Below are 19,416 nucleotides of genomic sequence, written 5' to 3'. Positions count from 1 at the left end.
CACTACTGTCTGGAAAGCAAGACCTTGTTATAATGGGTTAAAGATGCTTCATATGCAGTAGCTCTGCCTGTAAAGAAGCACAAAGTCTCAACACAACACAGAATGTGGTTATGTGGTGAGATTTTTTATGATTACTGGATTTAAAATTTGAATAAAAAATTGTAATGTTCATGATTTCTTTTAATTAAAATGTCACTTTAAAAAAAAAATGGAACCGTTTTTAACAAGGGCTCTGGGACAGTGAGATGGGATACTGTATATCATCAGTGCTTTATGCTGTGTTGCCTCCAATCAAAGACCTTTCGGTTTAGCTGACCTTCAAGCCAGGTCTGTCGATATCATAGTTGAGCCGCAGACCTCCAGACTGCAGTGACATCTTGTCAAAGGATAGATCTTGGCATATGAGTGATGAAGCAAACTCCATTCATTCTTCATTCTAATGAAAGCTCTACCACTTATGATCAATGGCTTTTAAATGCAAATTTACCCTTTACATCCATTTTTTTCCCTCATGGAATGGCTGACTAGGATATGCCTTTTCTTCACTTGCACTGTACTATGAAGTAAGTTGTTTTAACTTGACATATAGAAAGGAATTATGCCATAAGCATGTTGTGAATGCAGTGATTTTGGAACTTTAGACATGTCATGATCTATTTTGCCACAATTAAATATCCAACAATAATGGACATAATGGCATTACTTGATTTTGTGCTGCTTTACTTGGAATAAAATGCAGCAAATTAATAACATTTTCAAAAATCATGTAGATAAGAGCATAAGCTATGGTTTGGAATAGGATAGACTGATAAATGTAACAAAACTGTAACCATAAGAAGCCCACTGCTGGCCTCTAGTGGCACAATTGGTATTTTGGGTAAAAGTTGGCAGTCACCAAAATATACAGGAACCCAATTTTGTATAGAATTACATTTATCAACATAACTGTATTACAGGAATTATAATAAAGATCTTTATTCAGACTTTAAATAGATTTACAAAGCATAACAAAAAGTAGAAGGAGAAGAAAAAAAAAAAAGAACAAAAAAAGAAAGTGGCCCAAAAGCGTTTAAAGAGTCTGTTTGGGTCAAGAGGTCAGCCACAAACTCACCAAAGTCTTGTGTCCATTTTCCTGAGGAGGATTTTAGGTGCCAAATAAAGCGTCACCACAAAGCTTTAAAATGAAAAAGCATATATGACAGCTAAAATACCAACAAATGTCAAAGAGTAGCTAAACGTAGCGAAGATTCAAACGCAATACATCGCAACCCCATAAAATCAAGAACAAAACACAAATAAGACATGCCTGTTGGCAAATAAAATGAAACATTAAAGTCCAAAAAGTAGACGAAAATTAGATGTAATTCATCCATTTATCAGTCAGCTTGTTCAGTCCTTGGCTACAGAAAGCGTGCAAGAAAGAGAAGTAGCCCTGAGAATGTTTATTAGCTACTTTTTTCCCCTCACCCAAGTCACGAATACTGTTGAATCTCAGACACTGAAAACTTGAGATCAGGTGCCTTTGAAAGGCAAGTTGTTTATCGAGAATCAAATAAACATAGGCTGGACTGTTTCGCACTGATTGGTTGAACCCAACCTAACCCCAAAACCAGACAAAACTTTAAAAAAAAAACAATGCGTCTCGGTTTGGAGTTGACTGCAACATCTATTTGCTGCTTGAACAGACGTAAAGAGTTCATCTCTTGCCCCTTCATGATTTGTTGTGGATCTCAGAGCTTCAAACAGAAAATAAACATCCCTCTTGACTTGATTTAAAAGCTACAAAACCAAACGGAAAACCAAAGCGGAGATTTCAGAAAGCTTGGGCGCTGCTTGTCAAGAGTCCTCTGTTCCAGAGTCGTCTTCATCATAGCAACAATCCTCACCCTCCTCTTCATCATCGTCGTCTAACTCCTCATCATCATAGTAGTCATCATAGAATAAGGTGGAGCCCTCATCGGCAGGTGGGGCGCGGGTACGGACGCAGTATTCGGCCAGCGTGGTAGGCACCTTGACCCCGTCCCGCTCTGCATCGACTTTGGTGGCTAGAACCTGCTTCCTGTGAACCGGACCAAAACATGCATTTAAGTGCACACATGAAAAAATGCAAAACAAATGCTATGCATTCATAGATTTAGATGTATTTATATATTCACTTGCATATCTCATACATCATATTCACTGAATGAAAACTAATACTGGTTTCATGCTAATTTTGGGGTGCCAATTGCAAAAATAGTGTCCGTTTTTCTCTACAAGACACATTCATAAAATGTGAATTTTGTAGCATTTTTGCTTTTAATATCCATTTGTAAGGCGAAAGAGTCTTTTATTATCGCTTAAATCATCACAGAACTGCCACAAAGACATGATTTCTGTCTCTGTCGAAATTGAGTGATGGAAACAAAGAGCTTTTAATTCGCAAAAAAGTTTTTACATTTACTTGGAGGTTTTAGACTTGTGCGAAAAAGGATTAATGCGAATAACAGGAGATGGAAACACATTTGCCAAATAAATTCCTCCATGTGCATCAAAAAGTCATGTGACTGCGTTATGGGACGGCATAACCTGACTAAATGGCGGACTGATCTCATTGCACAGCATCTGAAATTAGTGACAGTTTTTGACAGAAAATTACTGAATTTGTGTATTTATTTATAAACGTACGTAAAGTTTTTTAATTTAAATGTAGTATTTGAACATTTTCCACTCCTTCACAGATTGTAAGTTCAATGATTATTAGATTTTTCGCACCATCGGCTCAAAACCATGATGCCTGAGGCCCAACCCTAATAAAAGATGTGCGTGTAAATGGATAAAAAAAAGTTTCTCGTACCTGATGATCTCTGCATACTCGCGGTCTTTCCCCTTACTGTCCCTCCATTTGCGGTACATGACGGAGGCGTCCACGTTGGCAGGCGAGAAGGTGTTGGGCTCATTCAGCAGGGAGATAACACTCAATAAGATCGTTCTGAAAGGGAAACAGATATCAGCTGATTAATTAAACTAATCCAGACTCTTTGGCTTATTGATCTCAAACTGTTGAGGCATAACAGACAGACAAGAAAAGGCATTGTGCAAAGAATCACAAAAGACACTGCACAATGAACTGCTATTTGACATTGGATTACGAATCTGTAGAACATTGCTGTCTAATTTTGATAATTTGGTTGTACCTGACATTCTGTGTTGGGTTCCACCTCTCTGACGGCAGTTCTCCGCTCTGGGGATCGTCCACTGGCGGGTGCAGGATGGAAATACATACATCGCCATTCTGAAATAATGTGTTTACCAGTATATCTTGTTAAATATCTGCCATGCTTACTTTTGATAACATAGAAAATCATGGTTAGTTTCATAAAATATTGTAAAGATACGATTAAATAGATGTAAATAATTAATTTGTGAATAATCTACTGTCTTTTTATTTATTTGTTATTTTTTTGAATGATCTATTAACCTGATTCAGTAGAAATGACTGAAATAGGCTTTTAAATTACATGTTTAAGTTCAATGTTTGTAATTATAATAACCTTGACATTTGTGTTTAAAAGTCTAAAGACCATTAGTAAATTCTATCCACATTTAAATATAAATATATATAAAAAATTATCAGTATTTAAATGTCAGTATTTACATTTATTTACATTATTATTTAACTGATTTTTATTGAAAAGCTTTAAAGCTATTTTTATTATATAAAAGCAGTATTTAAAACAAAACTTCACTTGATACCCTCGAAATTGGTCTGAACTGTTTTTAGGTTAAAAATGCCTGATTTTCAGCGCAGAAATCTGTATATTAATGTCCATATTCAAAATATAATATATTCAATTTAGTGCACTACATTTTTTTAAGGTAACATATATTTGCTAGTGTCAAAGCATGTCAAATATATATATATATATATATAAATGTGTTATTTTTTTCCAAACAAATGCTGATCACGCTGCACTGTGATTGGGTTTGTGTAAGCTAACCTCATAGATGTTAGGATGCCACATCTTGGTAAGGAATCTGAAGGCAGGAGGAGAGTACGGGTAGTCCATGGGGAATTTGATACGTGCCTGGAAGAAATAACACATGCATCAGGGAAGCGGATGGATGTAATGGCACATTGTTTTCCAATGATACGGGATAAAACACAGAACCACTCAATGGAGCAATGCAACACCAATACCCAAGATCTCTACCGGTGCTGTATGGCTTTCACATTCAACTACTAAATACACCTCCATGACACATTTCAATGATGTATTCATTGGTTAAGTGGTTAAAAAAAGGGGGGGGGGGTTATTGCAAGATTACCTCATGCACCAGCAAATGAAATGTACCCTCAGTATGTTTTTTATTTGAGAATATCGGATTTAACTGAAAGCCTGTTACAGTTAGGCTTCCATCTGCAACGCAGCCAAACAACATATAAACTGATTTGGGGCACAGGCTGCTAATCCGTCCTTTGTTTGGAACAGAAGACTCCAGGCATGTAGAAAACACACACACACACACAGTGTATAAATACAACTAGTTGAAATTGTGAGCTCTACTGTAGGCTTCAAACGGGTGTCAGCGGACAGAACTGCAAACACAAGTATCCAGGTTTTAATGGTCGAGGTAAAAGGAGCCACCCTTCAAGTTTCTATGATATTTTAGTCACTATATATGGCTAGACATGGATTAACAAGTGACATTAATATTTTTTGTAAATAAAAATTAATCAAAAATAGTCCAATGTTACATTTTTATTTATTTATTTTGAAATAATAAAGGTGTATTCTTAATAACAATTATTAAATGCAATATTTCTGTTGATAAAAACAACAAGTGTATTACGCATTATTATTATTATTAATAATAATAAAAAAAATCTTTACATTTAACATTTAACCGTGAGCCAATTGGAGGAGGAGTTTATATGAATGCATCTCTGAGGGGAGCTGACTATCTTTAGAAAAGTTTACGTTGTACTTTTTCACGCCTCTGAACAATGCATTTTAAAGTAGTGTTCATAAGCACTGCGCTGCTTTGTTTACAGCGGTAACCAAGGAAACGCTGCATCATTGCAGTTCATAAATGCCACCTGCTGTCAGAGAGTGAATCTGCATCTCATTCAGCCCGTCTGTCATTTCATCAGATCTGTTTTATGTAGTATACACCTTTTTCTTCCTGTGAAAATGGGCGGGGCCATTTGTTAATTCCAGGAGTCTGGCTTCTGGGTCTCATTCGCGTCCAGCTATTTTTAGCCGTACAGAACGATTGTTTTGCTGCTTGATATTGAAAATGTGTGCGTCTTACCATATTATTTGAATGTGTTGTCTTAATTAGGAACACAGTGGTTTATAATGCAAACGGTTTAATCATTTACTGCACATTGTTGTTATTCTTCTCGTTATTTCCCTTTAGCTGCTAATGAACTGGAAGTCTTCCTCATATGTTTACTTCTGCGTTAAAGAAAAAGGTCTAAAACTCAAGTCGGACCATTCTGTTTCGCTTCCATTTTCGAAACTATAGTCTAATTTAGATTAAAAACTACTCGTGCCAAATGTGTGCTGCATCTTTGTTTGGATCATGACTAAAATCCAGTGGTTCCCTCTAATTTTGAATGTTAAGAGCACAGAAAAAGCCTTAGTTTGTTCATATTAAGAGATTTATTTATTTATTTGTGTAACTTGTTTGATTTGGGGTTTGTTTTAAAAATGTCAATTTTCTGTATAATGTCTTCAATCTCATTTTGTAAAAAAAAAATAACAGTGAGAAAATTGAATCGTGAATCAAATTGGGAGTTGAGTGTATCGTTACATCCCTTGTAATAAGTATTATTTTGTGTGTTTGATAGTGTATTCTTACTAATTAGTAGTAGTCATAGTAGTAGAATTATTAATATTAAATGATTATTGTTGATGCAAATTATGATAATACCATTTTAAATTGGGATTCTACTAAATGTATTACTAGTTATTACTTAAGATTATATTTATTATTCTTATTGATAATCTTAACTTGGTGTATTATCTTAAGTGACAATTATTATAAATACCTAGATGAAACCTTAAGGTGATGACACACGTGTCAAGCTTTTTGAGCAATGTTGCCCGGGCACTTTCCCATTAACAATAGGCGGCAAATTTCTATCTGGATACTTAAGAGTAGAGTCTTGAGGAAGCCGAATCTCAATAACTTTCAATATCAAGGACCATCATTCAAACAAAAGAATTGGTGGCACCACATTCAAGGTTCTGCCAAGGTCTGAACTTGTTTTACTGAATTCAAAACCCAAAAGATTACACTGAATGTGTGACATGCATACCCATGAATACCCGGGCATAAACAAACCTGCAGTACATACATGCATACATCTACTCAAATCCTTCACAATTTGTAGCAAGCTGACCCTGGTGCGTTTTGGTTCAGTGGGTGGTGGGCACACATGCAAACAGACCACTCCACAACCCTCACAGCACACATTGGCTGATTTGGCACGGTCAGCTGGTGTGTGCTTCAAAGGCCCAGCTCTCAGAGGGGGTACGGGGGGTTGGGACAACCGGCAACCAAACACACACACACACACACACACAGTGGGACCTGTACATATCAAGTGCTACTCGATTCCTGAAACCCAAGTAGTGTAGGGAAACTTTCAAGCAAGCAAGCTTATTAAACCTCAAGTAGGGATCCATGTGAGAAGGTAACAGTATTACGTTTCGCCAGAGACAGCTTACAGGAGTCCTTCGACGCTGCACATGACCTGACACACAAGAGCTCGTGACATCCTGTGTGCCGAGTGTCTTTCTTTAGACACATTACATAATAAATAGATAAGAGGCCTCAATTTAAAGACAGGGATGTGCCAAACGAGAAACTTTTGATTTGTAGTTGGTTTGTACAATTACGCTGGTTAAGGGCCGTTTATCGTTTATCATTTTTTTTTATCGGATGCATTGTTACATCATTTGCAGGTGCAACATTAAAAGTCCATTACATTGTATAACATATACCATAGCTAAGACTTTTTACCAACCGACTGGTTAAAAGCGGTGTATGTTTTTTAGTCGTATTTTAAAAATTAACGCTTGTGCAGCATCAACAGCATATAAAACTAGATCTGGCTTATTACCACTTTTCCAGAACTGAACCAGATCTGATACCAGAAAATCTGAGTACCAGCAGATACCAGCGCTCTTTATTATTATTTTTTTAATCAGTATAGAATTACTATTCGCTTGTTAAGTCTGACGTCACGTAGCAGCGCTTCCGTGTCCAAACGCTCTATCAGTTACAACGAGAAAACAACAAAAGGTGCTAATATAAACTCACAATGTTATAGAATACTAGCGAAAAAGTTATAATCGTAACATTTAACTCCATACCGAAGTCCCAGAAAGCCAGACAATGAAAATATAAATAAAATATATAAAAATTATTTGTGTTCGGGACACTGTGAGCACGGAGACTGTAGTGTATATCGTAAGTTTGAAAGCGTTTAGCTTAAATTATTAATATGAATAAACAGTGCTCATAAACGGCTGCTGAGGTCGTATTCTCAAGTGAAGCGAGTTGAAGCTTGGACCCGGAAACAGCGCTTCTTACGTCATCACTTAACAAACGAATACCTCAGTGTGTTGACCTGGTCATCACTCTTTTGTGGCTTAAACAATCTACCACAAAGACAACTTCACTGACAAAAGAAAAACAACAAATGAATGAATATATAATTTTAATGATAAAAATACTTCTATAAACTAGGTTAGTGGAATATTTAGTTGAAAAAACAAACAAAAGAAAGGGTATTAATAATCATTGCGCAAAAGTATTATAACATGAAAGTGCTTATGCGCATCTGGTCTGCAGAATGATACACTTGAAGCAACACAGAGTCACAGCACGCAACGCTCTGCATAGAAAAGTTTGTAGTGCGAAGATGCGTAGTGTTTTATTATTACTATTATATCTGTGTGATAGATTGAGCCTTTTCTTTTAACGGTTTTAAATTTCAGTTACTGTGCATGTGAAGAACCAGTCATAGTGCTCTACTCCATTGTTGTGATCTAACAGTCAGCCGGTAGAAAGTAACATGCTTTAGAAACCGCACTAAAATCCAGAAAGATACAGTTCTTTTATGAAAAACCACTTATGTTAATCCTCAGATCAAGTATAATAATAGGAACAGTGAATCATACTGGATAGATTTTCATTGTCTTGACTGTTGTAACGGAACTGAAAGCTAAACAGAGGATGACTGTCAGCTGCAGCGGAGAGAAGAGTTTAAGTGAACTTCAATTTAATGACTTGAATATTCATCTGTACCTCACATTAAACAATGGAACAGCTTTAGAACACTTGGAATATGTTGCAAGGAAACTTTATGGTGCTCAACAATAACACAATAGTATAAACAGCACAAGATTGGATTTCAACTTGGCTAAGACTTTGGTACCGGTTGACCTCATTGCTCACGAACAACCGCAAAGCAAAAATTTTGACACGGACAAAACTTCGAGCGGGACTCAAACTTGGGATGCCCAAAACGCGACAACAAAAAGTTTTCTACCTTAAAATCTCACAAACTACTCGCTTAACTTATTTCACAGGAAATTCTCCCAACCACGACAACAGTAAACCCAATGTGGTTATCTGAAAAGTTGTGTCTAAATCTTCTAAATAAAAAAAAATCTTTACATTCAGTGAAAAGGAAATGAATATTAACATTGAATCTTTTATGATTTGTACCTGCTAACAGGATGAGTGCCGTATGACGCGCTACCGCTCTACGTTTCTGGACCAGCTGATTCAGCAGATGTTAAACTTCATGAGCCAAGCTTTACATTTGCTTTACATGAGCAATTCATTCTGGAATACACTCATATCAGTGTTATACAATCATATTTGGCTGAACAGATATTACAATGTGGGCCTCTTGGAATAAACAAATAATTTTTTGCTCGAAAATCCCTGTCTTGGAGTTGAAGCCCAAACTAAAAACCAATCTTTCTCCTACATTCCCATTTGAGAGGAAGCAAGAGGAGGAGAATCCCATGGACATTGGGTTGGAAGAGAAATAAACCAGGCCGCTGCTCTCCTTGAGCAATCGGTCCCTTTCTCCAGTCATCCAGTGCCATATCTCGCTCCCTCCATCCCAAATGAAACATTGGAGAGGACGGGGAAATGGTTTCCTTCAGGGTAAACTACATGAGGGAGAGGCAGTCCCTGGGGGCCAGAGTTAGGAAGTTGTTCTTTTAATTCCCTCCATTGCTTCATTTGACACCAAAACCTAGTAAGAATGTACTGGCATCCATTTTTGATAATGACAGCTGCTGTAACATTGGAGCAATGATTGACAACAGATTGAGTGGGATAATCAATAATAAGCCAATAGCCCACCGAAAAAGTAGACAAATTAAACATGCACTTATCAATCACTTCGTAATCAGATTATAATAACCATGCATTTTGATAACTTTTTTTTTTTAATTATTATTATTATTAGTATGATTATTATGAAATTGGGAATTTTTCAATTTACCAACATCTATAACTAATAATCCATTTAACATCATTTATAATCGATTACTTGATTTGTTTTTTAGACCATTTTTGATTTTCAGATTGTGATTTTATTCAACGTTTATAATTTATTGCTTCATTTATTGATTTTCTTAGATTTTTTATTATTATTAAATCAAACATTTATCAATCTACAAGCAATTTAATGAACTGCTTGATTTATTAATTTTCATAGTCAATTTTTAATTATCCTTTTTCCAATGTTTATAGATATAATATACATATGTAAATTATTCTGTTTACAATGTCAATAATTGATTTCATAGATAAATTCACAGTGTGGTATTTAAGTTGAATATTAAAAATACATTATAAATATTGGTGAATAGATAATTTAATTATCTGATATTTAAGTTGATTATTTACCATTTACAATAGATGGTTTGATTTAACAATTTTCTATTTTTGTTTACTGAATTATGATTCTATTTTTAAAATCACCTGAGAGTCACATACGGGCCAAAATATTAACAAAATATTTTGCCGTTTCAAACCAAATGGTTCTAAAAAATTATAAATTTCTAGCTTCACTTTCTCTAGTTTTTCCCAGGTATTGTGCACGACAACTTGATATATGGAACATTAAAATTGCTTCTAAATATGAATTTAAGACCAACAACAACTACATTTACATTTTAATACACTTGAGGTTTCAGGGCATATGTCTGAACTGCACAGAGGATGTTAAACATGAAATCATTCTCTCAAAAGATTGTTCATTACCGGTTCTTAGTCATTCCAGACATTTTGAAAATGTTAAACTGAGTTGTTATTATGGGCTGACTCACTCCACACAACTTCCAGGCATTAAAAGAAGCTAGAACAGGCCCAGTTAGTGTGTCAGTCTCTGGTTTCTGTGACACTCCATCAGTCTGGCGAGGGAGGGGGTAACATGACACAGCCAAGCCCAGCTCACATCACCTGCCACAGGCCCTGGGTGTGTGTATGCTTCACTGGAGCGACAAGCTGATCAGGAGCAAACCCTGCTACCTGTCAGATCAGTGCCACGTGTAAGAACTTGAAGCCTGCTTAGAGAGATCCGACTCATGAGAACTAAATGACTGCTCCAAATCTCTCTTAGCTGGAAAACTGGAGCTAGATAAAGAGTGATGCTAGGGGTGGGTGGCATGACCAAAATCTGAGAAATTCAGAAATTCTAAATAAAATAAAAAAAGGTTTATTATAGGCTTATTAAAAAAAATGTGCCCCTACTATGCAATTTTTAAGGTTGCTAATATTGTTTTGTGAGTCTCCTAAAACAGGTTTAGATGCATGCAAGGTCAAAAAACGTTAGTTTTTTCAGAAAATAAATTTAATTTGACATAATTTCTAAATTATTACGAGTTGAATGCACATGAACGCCACCACAATATCGTAAATACCAGTGGGGAGCTCGGGATTTTCTTTAAGCCCTGATCTGTACGAGTTGGGGGTGTGTCAGTGATTAACATGGCGGAATACACAATACTTATGATACTGTGATATTGTCACGCTTTTCCATTTACAGAACAGTAAGTTAATCGACGACGCATAATATGATGGCATTATAATATAACAATGCAACTTGTAACAATAAAGTTGGCAGTGGCTTCATAAATTAATTTAAAACATTAAAAAACTAAGTACACGTAATGCACATTTCCTTGTTCTTCATTTTATAGAACAAGAGTTTAACTGTACATTCTATGTTAAGAAGTAAAAATGTGTTCAAATAATGAACTACTTGATGGAAAAATACCTAGTACCAGTTTATGCCACATCAGTGTCTGTTGTTGCAGTAAAAAAGACAAACAAATAAATAATATATAAATAATAATAGTAATTATTAGTTCTCCTGGATTGAGTCAGTCTCAGTTTGTTCTGTTTCTTCATGTTATTCCAGACGTTTTTAAAGATTAACTTTAGTATTGGCAGCAGTTACATTAAATATCCAATACGGATGATACCATCAAAGAAGAACAAAATAAATAAAAATATTAAAAAATATATACAAAAGTACACACACACCCTCTAGTTTTGCTGTGAAAAAGCATAACATCAAAAAACAGGAAAAAGAATGCAGAAGGGAAACCTTTCTGTTTTGGTGAAGTAGATTAGGGTACAGGAAGTCATGGTAACTCATCTCTTCCTGTTGGAAGAGACGTTGAGAACATCGCAGGGCTAACCTGCTTCCTTCCTCCCCACTAACAAACAGACAAGGTTTTCCACATCAATGCAGGAAAACAACAGGAGAGAACTGAATTTACACAGCTTTGCATTACATTTCAGACAACAAGAAAGAGAGACCCTACTGGCCCATCAAACTTGTTTTTGGTTCCAGCAGGTTCTGACTCCGTAGCCGTTGTTCCCAGCAGATCGGTGGCCACTTGCTAATGTCATGATGTGTGGAGGTTGGTTGGCCAGCAAGCAAGCCAATGACACACAGGCACAGCTATGAAGCCGGGCTAAATATAACTGCCATTATTGTGGTCTGACAGAGTGACATTGCTTGGACACAGCAGATATTTAGTAGCAGCTATTGGCTCAAGTAAAAACTAATGTTACATGTTTGTTTGTGCAAAAAGTGCAGCTTGAAGATCATAAGGGTTTCAAAACAGAATCTTTGCTATGTTAATCAAATGTAGACTTGTATGTGTCATGACCAAACTACTGACAGATGGAGCAATAAATATGACTGATGTTGTGCTGTTGACAGATACGGTTCAACACACAGAGAGAAAGAGAGAGAGCGAGAAAATCCTGGTAGCTGCCACGGTCTCTCACCATTTCTGCTGTTTTCCCGTGTAAAAACAACACTGTTCTCAGTGGCGAGCGATGGTGTTGCAAAACAACAAGGCAAAGTTCCCACAGGTGTGTTATTTATTATAATTGTTATTATTATTTTTATACATTTGTATGTATCAGCTGCCAGAGTTCGTTCCAGGAGTCACAATCGTTTGTCACTTTTTCTGCTATAAACTACACTGCTCTTTTTAAACAAAATATTTGATGACGCCTAACATATAACAGCAAGCAGATGTGACCAGAATATAAACCCAATAAGCTAAATTGCATAAGCATTTTCCCAAAAAGAACATACACATAAGGAGTGCTTAGCTGTATAGACAGTATATACGCACATACATATAGTGTTGTCACAGTACCAAAATTTCAAAATTCATTTTCGGTACCGAAGCAAAACACACACACAAAAAAAAACCTAATCACTAAACATAAAACCAATGCCATTCTTTATACTTACAATTGTGTTTAAAGTTTTTCTACAAGTTATATAATTATGAAAAACAGTAAACAAATTTCACCAAAATTAAATTTTTCTTTTAATTAATACAATTTAAACATTTAATTTTTTGATAAATAAAGGGGTTTTGCTATTAAAATTAAAACATGGAAGAAATATTGTGTGATTTATTTCTTTAAAAAGTTTTATTATTTTTTCAACAGTAGTAGCAGTATCACATACATTCTACTAAATAATAGTAATATTTTTAGCACAATGCCTTTACGTAAAAATGTACTTATTTTGACGGGTTGCTGTGAATACCTTTAAATTGACACTGGTTTTACTCAAATGAAATGGTAAAATTCTTGTTAAGTGACTCAGAACAGTTCTGGTGATGTTGTTTATTAGGAGTGTAACGATTCACTCGTTTTCTCGATGCATCGATTACAAACCCTGTTGATTCATATGCATCGATCTTGAAACATGATTTTTTAATCGTGAATCGCCCGATCTTGAACAGCAATCGATTCAAAATGCTAAGAATCGAATGAATCGCGATTTCTATAGCGATTCAATGCTTTCAAAATGTATACACATTAAATTACTACACGCACTAATTAATGGAGACCTTGAAGAGTGTTCGTGAATCGTTCCTCTTATCTGTCCTTCACGCGCTCCACTGTTTACCGCCTGAGAGACTGTCACAGGATTGCGCTCGCGCTCCTTTCGTCTCTGATGCAGTTGACGTGTGATCTATAGGACTCGTGGCCAGTGCCAGTGAATGCACTTAAAGAATGCAGAATCGAATCGTTATAATCGAATCGAATTTAATTATGAATCGAATCGTTCTAAATTTGCAAAAATCGTTCTTGAATCGAATCGAAAACCTATGAATCGTAATCGAATTGAATCGCTGCCTTGCCAAAGATTCACAGCCCTATTGTTTATGTATCTAATTCCTCATTGAGACAGCAGAAGTTGAAATTACTGCAAGAGTCACGCGTTTCAGTCTATGTAGTAAACAAAGCCGCACGTCTCTGCCATTTATTCATTCACACAGATCATGCAGGATTCATATTTCAACCAACTTTTGCGGCTTAACATTTACAAATACTGGTCCATATGCAGACTGATTTGATTAATTTATGCTAACTTTGACAAATTCCGTGACTGTCAATATTAAAATGTAAGTTTTATTTTCATTACTGGATTTTGAGATTCCGTCCGCGTTTTCTGCTTCGTGGAAATTATAGCGCTGTATTTGTCAAGAACCGGGTTGACCGGGCACTCGGTACCACCGGTACTTAAAGAAACCTGGTACTCTGACATTTTCATTTTTTAGTACCAAATTACCGGGTCTTTTGACAACACTACACATATATATCTATATCTACAACCATATATATACACACATACATACAGGGGAGTAGCCATAATTTCAGAAGTGAGGGGGACAGAAATGTAAAATATATATATATAATTTTTTTTTTTAACCACCAACCCCCCCCCCCACCCCACCCCATCACGTGCAACCTATTGGAAAGCGCGGATTAGTCATTACTTTTATAAGTAATAAAGTAAAATAATGAATAATAATTATATAAAAACGAAAAATAAATTAAAATATTTTATTAAATATATAATATTTTAATTAAAAATAAAATATTACCTGGAGACGATTTTAAAAAGCAGAAATAAACTATATTGTTGCAATCGTGTGTTTAATGTCTTCATGCTCCCAAAGGTTTCTGCCTTTTATTCAAATCATACAGCGATAGCTTGATTTTGTCCATATTAGGGATTTCCTGGTACAAGTTATTTATTTTATGAGTCTGTCTTGTCAGAGGGAGGGGGTAACAGAAAGAGTGCTCTCTGGCTTCAAGTATGAATGAAACACATACTGTATGGGTGTTGAGCGCTCAGTGATGTTCATCTCACCTCATTCTGGGTACTAAAACATTAGGTCCTGCACACAGTGCACAGTCTATCTGGTCTCTTAGAATTTAAGTCTATATTCTTTCACAACGGCCCTTGAAAACCTTTATAACACACTTACTCGGAAAAAGTGAGGGGGACGAATTTACGTGTTATTAAAAGTGTGGGTGTGTGTGGGGTGGAGTTATGAGTATTTATAAACAGCTAATGAACAGCCAGGAACTCTGGGGATGCCACCGGAAGTGGCTCTGCTACCTGCCGTTACCAGAGAGAGCGCCAGGCCTTGAAGAACACTAAGTGATAAAGCTCCAAAAATGAAGCCATTGATTTTATAAGATAGGTTAGTGATGAATAAGGGACTTCACTGTCCATCCTGAGGAAACGTTCTTGTGGTTATTATATTCGAAATAAATTCATACTTTGAACTTTAAATATCTAACTTTACAACATTCAGTCACTGTTCCAGTTAACCGTGTGTAAAAAGCAACATAGTAATTTTAGAGAACAATGACGAACAATGGAGCAACTCTTTTATTTGAGCACAGACCAAATTATGGAGAAATGGAACGTTGGCGTTTAAAAAAAAATAGAACGCTTAGCGTTCTCTTTAAAAAGACAGTAACTTACAGCGAAAATGAAAATTATGCACGTGTCGTTTTTAATCCAAAACTGTAGATGTTATTTCTTCCGTGGAACACAAAAGGAAATATTAGGTCTTTTTGTAGCAGCCAAGGTCACATATTTTCTTCATTTGACATTTTGTGTTCCACAGAAGACTGACAGTCAAACTTGTTGGAAACAATCGAACTTACATTCCTTTAAAATCAAATGACACTTGAACATTGGCCACATTTACAGAGGTCATAAACAATTTTAATAATACAGAGTCTGTGTTTTTCGTGTGTTTAATTTGACGTTTATACACAGAATTAGTCTGTGTATATAAACTCGTCAAGTTACATCAAAAGATAAGATACAGTCAGCCGTCACTCACCTTAAAATAACCCCCCTCATAGTGCGTATTAGGGGGTCCGAAAATCGCGACTTCCCAGTTGTACAAGTCCGACTCGTCGACTAAAGTTATTCTGAAGCCTTCAACAGGCTCGTCCTGGAGACTTTTCAGCTCCAACATTAAAGCTTTTTGGGAACTCGCAACATGATGGTGTCCACGCTGAGCCATATTCCGAAAACAAACGATGTGGCATCCAAAATAACACCGCAAACAACTTCAGTTCACAGCCGCCGTTTGTTCAGTAGCCCACACGCTCAGGTCGCCCACGGGCGCGCCAACAATCCCGAAATAAGTCACTCGATCACTATTTTCTCTCAGCTAGTACCAGTCCCCGCCGATTCGCTGCTCGCGTTGGGCATCTGAAGTCCCACGTTAAGCACCTGCCGTTGTAATTAAACGTGTTAAATAAACCAAGCGTTCCGCTAGTCAATAAGCACCTAGCGCAGGGCAGCTTCAGCTTGTTTGAGGCGTCTCGCTCCTCCCCCTGTGCGTGCGGCTGAATATCAGGCCCCGCCTCAAACGCCTCCCGCAGCCAATGAGCGAGCAGTGAACCACAACACAAGGAACTGTTTCAACTGCGCTTAAAGACACTTTATGCTGCTACTGAGACGTTTCATTTCAACACTGTTGAATGCTGTCAAAAATTTGCCTATTAATTAACTTTTAATAAAAATCATCTCTGTTGTTCTATTTATCTGTCTTTGACTTACACTACAAGATATTTCATAAATAAATTAAATATACAATTAAAATGTATCCAAATAAGGTTTAAATATCAAAGTAAACAACCATATATACAAAACAGGAAATTAATTTACTTGCAGCATTATGCGTGAGTAAAATGATTTATAAATAACAAATACCCCAAGTATTTTTTTTTTTAACTGTTCACTGTCTAATGTTCACACATATGATTATAAAAAGGAAACATCTAGTCGATCAAGCAGAGGGAAACATTTGGTCTACGCGTAGACATGAATTTATTGGTTGCACACATAAAACTCTAGCATCCTTCTCAAACTGTTTCGCGTGGACCTCTAAAAAATATTGCTTGCACAGTATTGGTCATTCTTGTAGCTCATTTATTCATCTTAAAACATTATATTACATCATACAGTCGGAAAATACATATGAAGGAGTTGGAGAGTACCTTCAAACGAAGAGCAATGAGAGTATATTTAATGAGAAGCCAAATCCAGCTAAATCCATCTGCACTACATCTTGCCAGAAGGAAACCCTTATTAGATTAGCTGGGCCACTTCCCTCCAATCACATTTAACAGCTAAGTATTCGTATCTATATGGACCCCTAAATCCCCCCCACAAACCCCTTGTTCTGATATTTATATATATAATAATTTAATGCAAAATGCAATTTTTTTAAATCATTCCAAGCCATTTTCTGAAGTTTATGTATTCATTACAAATAAAAATACATTATACCATCAAAAGGTGAAATATGGTGAAGCCAGCTTTTACATAAAAAAGGAAGCTCGAAAATAAATGCGACAATCAAGGAAAGCTAGGGGAGTTTTCTATGCAAGTGTTTATGTATTAATCAAAAAAACAAACAAAAAAGTAGGCAAAAGTTTACATTCCTACCCATGCAAGTTATACATTTCAATGTGACTTGTAGCACAAAATTCAGATTTGTTAATAATTAGTTGCTTTCATCCACATCAGCTGATTCAGTCCTCACAACACCTGTAAACCACTAGAGACGGTGGTTTTCTTATCACCTGCTATTCAAGTCACTTCTTGTTGATGAACTCACTCGTACGATGGAAAACACTTGCAAGATAGCTTCAGGATAACTGAGCAGATCTTTACAACCGAGCGCTACAGCGAGCTGGATCAGACACTTAAACACAGGAGTTACTTACAGCATGAGCCTGAATTAGTCACTACATCAATGTGGGAGAAAAAAGGCATTTAACAGCATATAAAAAAAATGATTCACTGTAATCTGAAAATGTATAAGACGGCAGTGCGAAGAGTTAAAGACACATGAAGCATGAGTCTGGATGACGTCAAAGCCACGGTGGCATTGACAGATGTGATACATTTAACTTTTTAGACTCCCTTTAACAGCATTATATTCTCAAAAGACACAAGGGATCGCTTTAATATAATTCACTGTCCAGAAACATGAGATATACTGTCTGTGTGTTAAATTGCATGTTTTAGCAATATCTGAGGGTAAAACGTTTAAAAATCAATAATTTCAAAGCATACTTGTTTGTAAAAACATATATATATATATATATATATATATATATATATATATATATATATATATATATAAACAGACATATATTAGTGCTGTCGAATCAATCACATCCGAAATGAAAGTTTGTTTATATAATGTGTGTATATATAAATACACATGCATACATGAATATATTTACGAAAGGTGCTGAAGCTTTTATAGATTCATATTAAAGTGCGAAAGTCATAGTCATGTTGTCGGTTAATTCATTAAGTTACCAGAGCTCCCTTAAAATTGTTCATGTATTTGTTATTGATGATTTACATTTAAGAACCTGTCTGTGAACTGCCGAACCGTCCTGGAGCATCCCAGCCCAGTCTCCCTCATCAAACACACCCCATTCAACTCGTCAGCTCATTAGTAGACACTTTAAGACCTGAAGTGGGTCAGAAAAGGTAGAGTTATGAGAAAATATCTATATAATCTGCATCATGTTCAGCAGTGGCAACTCTTAAAGCAGCCAAAATAACGCAATAACCCAGCTGCTGCGATGACTGTTAATCAAAGAACAAAGAAAAAACTGAAAACCAATAACCTTGGGAGAACCACAGGTAGCTAAATATGACATTTATGTTTATGTGAAGATTGGTTTAAGTTACTTTAATTTGTTTGTTTTTTCTTTTCTTATAAATGTTCAAATTGATAGCTCTCAAATACTATACTATAAGTAAAATACGGCTAATAGTGCATGGATAAATATTAGAGAACAAAAATTAACAGAGACATCAGTATTAGTATCAGTGAAACCCAGCTTCAGCCATAAAAAAGATGTCATTAACAAATATTATTGCAATATAAAAGTTTTTAATAACTTTTAATGTTAGGTGGGATTAGTCGTGATGAATTTCTGAAAATAAAAGTGAATTATTTTAATCGATTGAGAGCACTCATATGATTTTTATTATATATGTGTAAATACATATATATAAATATATGTATATACAAATGTAAATATTTCTATATATAAGCAGTACACACATTACGTAACAAATCTTTCATTATGGATGCGATTAATTGGTTTCTTTTTCACAACCTACAGTACAAATCAAAATTATTCTGAGCTATGGGGCTGAACATTTCTGGAAACTTTCCGAAAAAAATGGAATGTTTTCAAAATGTAGTGTCCATCAACTGGAACATAAATGTGAAAAAAATCACTATATCGGACTTGCGAGATGTGAAATAATCGGGTTTTATTTCGCCGCTTTTACTAACCGTCATTATCCTGAGCAAGTTTTGTTATTTAATTAATTATATGCAACTGTAGTATTATCTCCCAACATTAAGACACCGATACTATGGCCATCACATGATATCACGAAGTATAAACATGGTCTAAATAGGATACAACCCTGTGTACTTCTATGTCATATTTGTGTGCAACTGCACTTGAGAGTGACATTAGTGCTCAGAGGCA

At 35.8% G+C, this 19,416-nt stretch overlaps 1 protein-coding gene across 1 annotated transcript; it reads right to left on the bottom strand.

Moving 5' to 3' along the window:
• Positions 1–959: 959 nt before the first annotated feature.
• cdc34a (cell division cycle 34 homolog (S. cerevisiae) a) lies at positions 960–16,209 on the bottom strand. Its single transcript, XM_026236075.1, has 5 exons — positions 15,714–16,209; positions 3,981–4,067; positions 3,177–3,274; positions 2,837–2,971; positions 960–2,059 (listed from the first exon to the last, which is right to left on the bottom strand). Exons 1-5 carry the CDS (start codon positions 15,897–15,899, stop codon positions 1,837–1,839), a joined length of 729 nt encoding a protein of 242 aa, XP_026091860.1. The 5' UTR covers positions 15,900–16,209; the 3' UTR covers positions 960–1,836.
• Between the last annotated feature and the right edge of the window lie 3,207 nt (positions 16,210–19,416).

The sequence above is a fragment of the Carassius auratus genome, chromosome 47, assembly GCF_003368295.1.
Source record: "Carassius auratus strain Wakin chromosome 47, ASM336829v1, whole genome shotgun sequence".
NCBI classification, from domain to species: Eukaryota; Metazoa; Chordata; class Actinopteri; order Cypriniformes; family Cyprinidae; genus Carassius; species Carassius auratus.
The sequence above is the reverse complement of the archived record's forward strand: the minus strand, read 5'-3'. Positions and strand labels throughout refer to the sequence as shown.